Here is a 4869-nt window from a genome sequence, read left to right as displayed (position 1 = left end):
TTCTTTGTTTGTTTTGAATACGCGCCCTCTAGCGGTGAAAACTTACATATTGTGCCTTTAACTGCATTTTGATCAAATAAATGCAGCCTTGGTGAGCATAAGTAACTTCTTTTAAAAACATTACAAAAATCTTACTGTCCTCAAACCTTTGAACAATAGTGTGCATATACTGAATATAGAAAAAAAGCAATATCAGAATAGTCACTTACATAAGGCTGTGATCTTTTGCTTGCAACTGCATTTGAAGGCGTTATGGAGCTCTAAAAAATATTAAATGAACATGTTTATCTCACAAAATGCAATCACAGCCACATCATAACAAACAGTAAACATACTGGGCTGCGTTTCCCAAAAGCAGCTGTAAGTTGCATAAGTTGATCGTAGCTCCATTGGTTTCAATGTGTCTTACGATGCTCTTATGAAACACAGCCCTGATTATGTACTATATACCTCTGACCTGTAAAACAAATGATCTGCTACTATTCTCTACATATGCCTTTCCTATATTGACAGTATTTATACATATATCTGTCAGTCCCATTAAAGTTTCAGTTTTTGGGCTACTTTTTACATTTAAATGCAAATCCAAAATCATTCTTAAAATGTTTTAAACATTTAGGCCTGGTTTCACAGACAGGGCTTAGACTAAACCAGGATTAGGCCATAGTTCAGTTAGGACATTTAAGTAATTTTTATAAACATTCCTTAGAAAAAACATTGCTGGTGTGCATCTTGAGACAAAACAGAGGCACTGATATATTTTAAGATATGTCAGTGCAAGTTTCTTTCAGTTGAAACCGCTCAGAATTGCATTTTAGTCTGGGACTAGGCTTAAGCCTTGTCTGTGAAACCGGGGGGTTATAGTTTTAATAGATAAACCGTTACCTTGCTCACTGAACTGGGAATAAACCCAATGGCTTGAATCTGAACCTTCCCTGATATGGCCAGCGTGTCCACCTTCTTGAGCTCTATCCTGTGCCTGTACTCCAGCAGGTGGGAACCATTTAGCGCCACCTGGAGGAGTAAAACAATGTTTATCTCACGCGGTATAACAACAAGAAGTAACTTATGAAATGACTGGAATTTGGAGGATCAGCTGAAGAGTGTGTGATTTCTGCTCCAATCAGCACACAGTGACTATTTGCAAACATTTTTTTCTCAACACTTACTCTTGTGCAGACCAACTCATGCTTAATGTGGCATCAACTAAAAGCATGTGAATTAAAAACACAGTGGGAAATGACTTGCTGACATCACAGATCTCACTGGCGTAGAACTGTGACATTTTGTTCTTATAACTAAATCTATTTATCTTTAGCACCTAAAGGGACAAGGTGATGGACAAAACATAAGATAAGAGGAAAAATTATACTCCCAACACTCACAAAACTTTTGCATTCCCTCCAGAAACGCTGCACTGGCCCACAAACCTTTTACGCTCTCTCACAAAAAGTATTGTGTTCCCCTGAGAACTCACAAAAACACTGAAATCAATTTTTTCTCCAAGCTGATATTATTTCCAACACCAGTTTTGTTTTCGTTTGCAAGAACGCAAAGTTTTGTGAGCGAATACCAATATGTCATATGTGACCCTGGAGCACAAAACCAGTCTTAAGTCTCTGGGGTATATGTGTAGCAATAGCCAAAAAAACATTGTATGGGTCAAAATTATCGATTTTTCTTTTATGCCAAAAATCATTAGGATATTAAGTAAAGATCATGTTCCATGAAGATATTTTGTAAATTTCCTACTGTAAATATATTAAAACTTAATTTTTGATTAGTAATATGCATTGCTAAGAACTTCATTTGGACAACTTTAAAGGCGATTTTCTCAGTATCTTGATTTTTTTGCACCCTCAGATTCCAGATTTTCAAATAGTTGTATCTTGGCCACATATTGTCCTATCCTAACAAACCATACATCAATGGAAAGCTTATTTATTCAGCAAAAAAAAATGCTTATGACTGGTTTTGTGGTCCAGGGTCACATATATGTCCCTTTAGGGGCTTCTAGGAATTTTGCATTTTGGATCATATTTTGGAAATAATTGGTCAAGACACGATTCAAGATCAAGCTTACTACAGAGTTAAACTCCTTCGCATCCTTGGGATGAAATATTGGTTAGGTACAAAAGCAGCAGTATTTCAAATGCATCTATTTCATCTGCAAAAAAAAAAAAGCATGCTTGCATGGATCTCTATACCACTATGAAGTTTTTTTTTTTGATTCCTCCCCCGACTGCAGCAGCCTACTCTCTTCTACATTCAAGGCAAGGCATGTGGCATCTCAAACAAGTCAGCTGTTTTTATCTACAGAGCCACCGTGTTTACACTTTTGGGGGCCGCTTGCTTGCTGCATATTAAGGAGAAATTATTTCAACATCCAAAAATGACACGCTTCACCTTTAACTTTCGAAAAACATCAAAGTCACTTATCTTGTATCATTTTAAACAAGAGAATGAGATTAAAGTTGGCATCATATGGCAACAGAGATAGATGCCAATAAACAAGAGCCAAACTGATAGAACTCAAGTTGTTTATAACCTTGAACAAATCTTTCTGCACGAGTATGATGATCTCGAAGGCAGCTTCGTGTCTGAAGGGCATCAGGTAGTGGATCTCTTCTTTGCCCCAGCGCTCCTTCTGCAGTGTGTTACAGATGATGTAAGGAGACCGCTTGAAGCGAGGATTAAAATGAAAGGCCACGTCTGCCCGAGGCTTCACGCTGCTCCCGCAGGTCAGGTCAACCTGAAATCTACAAGACATTTGACTGTTTATCACTGACTGGACTGGCTGTGGACAAAATTTAAATGTGCTATAAATACATAGCAGGGTGTTTCTTCAACTTACACTAACTAACAAATTTCATCTTTATTGTTTTTGTTATATGGTTGCTAACCATCTTGCAATTTTTCGTCATGCCGTCATTATTTATTTTTGCAACTTTTAAAATAAGTTTAAAACTTTAAAAAGGTTACAGGCAGTTTATTTTTTTGTCCCTTATCCATGAATGATCTAACAAAGAATGAAATAAACTTAATTTGTGTGTGTGTGAAAATTATTTACACTTCTCACAAATTTTTACTGTCCCACAGTTGTTTTGCAATTTTCAACATGACCAACAATTTTAACAAGCATTTTACAAAGAGTATTTTGTTTGGTTAACACGGAGACAACAGCATTAAAGATGAGCATGCTGGAGATGAGATATCAGACATATATTGCATGAAGAAAAGAACATTTTGTTTGTTAATAATAATAATACATATTTTAATGTATATCTTTACGTCATGCAAAAAGTGGAAAGTTAATTAATTAATATAAACATAATAATATACATTAATCGTCTATATTTAAGATACATAAAATGTTAGCCATGAATTAGGCAAAGGAGACATTTTATTCCAAAGGTGTTTAAATGTTAACAAACATGAAAAAAAACAAAACTTGAATATGTATAATTTGAGATGGATAAATTGTAAATTTGTTGCTTTAATCATGTTCCAAAAAGAAAAAGAAAAGACGATTCTGGTGATTTATGTGTACAGTAAAACACTGTTATTTAATTAATAATTAATGTAATTTTTTTTTTAATTACTACTAATGGGTATGCAAATAGTGTTTTAAGGGCCAAAATTGCCCATAAAGAAAGTCTGGTGCTTCTATCATCTTTGAATTCTATTGATATAATATTTCCTGCTTGAGTAATGTCTGCATGTTTATGTAAGGCTGAAATTGGCTTGTTATTGAAATGATTTCTTCCGCTTCCCATGATCATGATCCCTTCCTTGAACCAACACGGAGTTGACTTGAGCCAAATAATGACACTACTGTCTTTTAAAGCTGCTTTACAGCAGAATCTGTCTCATGTTTGCATAACTGATTCTGATGTTTTCCTGTTTATCTCCGTGACCTGTATTGTTTAAAGCGCTATAGAAATAAGGGTTACTTGACCTCACATGTTACAGTGGGACTGCAGTGACATTTGTGACCCTGGAGCACAAAACCAGTCATAAGTAGCACGGGTATATTTGTAGCAATAGCCAACAATACACTGTATGGGTCAAAATGATTGATTTTTCTTTTATGCCAAAAATCATTAGGAGATCATGTTCCATGAAGATATTTTGTAAAGTTCCTACCGTAAATATATCAAAACTTAATATTTGATTAGTAATATGCATTGCTAAGAAAGGCGATTTTCTCAATATTTTCATTTGTTTTGCTCCCTCAGATTCCAGATTTTCAAATAGTTGTATCTCTGCCAAATATTGTCCTATCATAACAAACCATACATTCATGGAAAGCTTATTTATTCAGTTTCAGATGATGTATAAATCTCGATTTAAAAAAATTGACCCTTATGACCTATTTTTGGGGTCCAGGGTCACATTTAAGGTGGAAAGAATGATTCCAATATGAAACCAGTTCAAACCTTTGAATCCCTCACCTGTCTGAATCACTGGGAACACTGCCCTGAATGAGCACCATCTCTCCGGTTTGAAGTCCGCCCAGGATGGTACCAGCATAAGGAACCGTCTACAGGCAGAAATTAAATCATGAGACACACTGACTCAGTTTGCCCTGCCTTATAGGTCTACAAGATATAACCACTATGTACTAGAAGCACTGACCCATTAGCAAAAAGTGTAAGTAGAATAAATCTTACTGGATTCATTATTGTTTGTTTCGGGTTTGCGACAGACATATTGGCGGTGCTGTTCAGAAAGTCTTTTTATATGCTGTTATTACGAGTTAATCACCAGTTCAGGAAGAAAATATAAACGCACTTTCACTTCCGCGTGTGAGAATGACGCATTCAGTAACATGAGCGCGACGCGTTCAGTGACCAATCAAATTCGACA

The 4869-nt window shown here is 35.8% G+C and overlaps 1 protein-coding gene across 3 annotated transcripts in view; it reads right to left on the bottom strand.

Annotated features, from left to right (window-relative positions):
• LOC107678666 (galectin-8-like) overlaps positions 1-4869 on the bottom strand; it is a 10949-nt gene that overhangs the window by 4901 nt on the left and 1179 nt on the right. For 2 of the 3 annotated variants that reach the window (XM_016474020.1, XM_016474022.1), the window contains exons 1-5: positions 4674-4810; positions 4455-4543; positions 2549-2759; positions 886-1014; positions 210-260 (exon numbers count right to left, since the gene is read on the bottom strand). In XM_016474020.1, coding sequence (XP_016329506.1) covers positions 210-260; positions 886-1014; positions 2549-2759; positions 4455-4543; positions 4674-4712 — 519 coding nt within the window. In that variant the 5' untranslated portion in view covers positions 4713-4810. Of the gene's footprint in view, positions 1-209; positions 261-885; positions 1015-2548; positions 2760-4454; positions 4544-4673; positions 4811-4869 lie in introns of those variants that run through there. The other variant, XM_016474021.1, reaches the window with a different exon arrangement.

Source organism: Sinocyclocheilus anshuiensis, unplaced genomic scaffold, assembly GCF_001515605.1.
Source record: "Sinocyclocheilus anshuiensis isolate Anshui unplaced genomic scaffold, SAMN03320099.WGS_v1.1 scaffold1816, whole genome shotgun sequence".
NCBI lineage: Eukaryota > Metazoa > Chordata > Actinopteri > Cypriniformes > Cyprinidae > Sinocyclocheilus > Sinocyclocheilus anshuiensis.
This window is presented reverse-complemented; position numbering and strand designations above follow the sequence as displayed.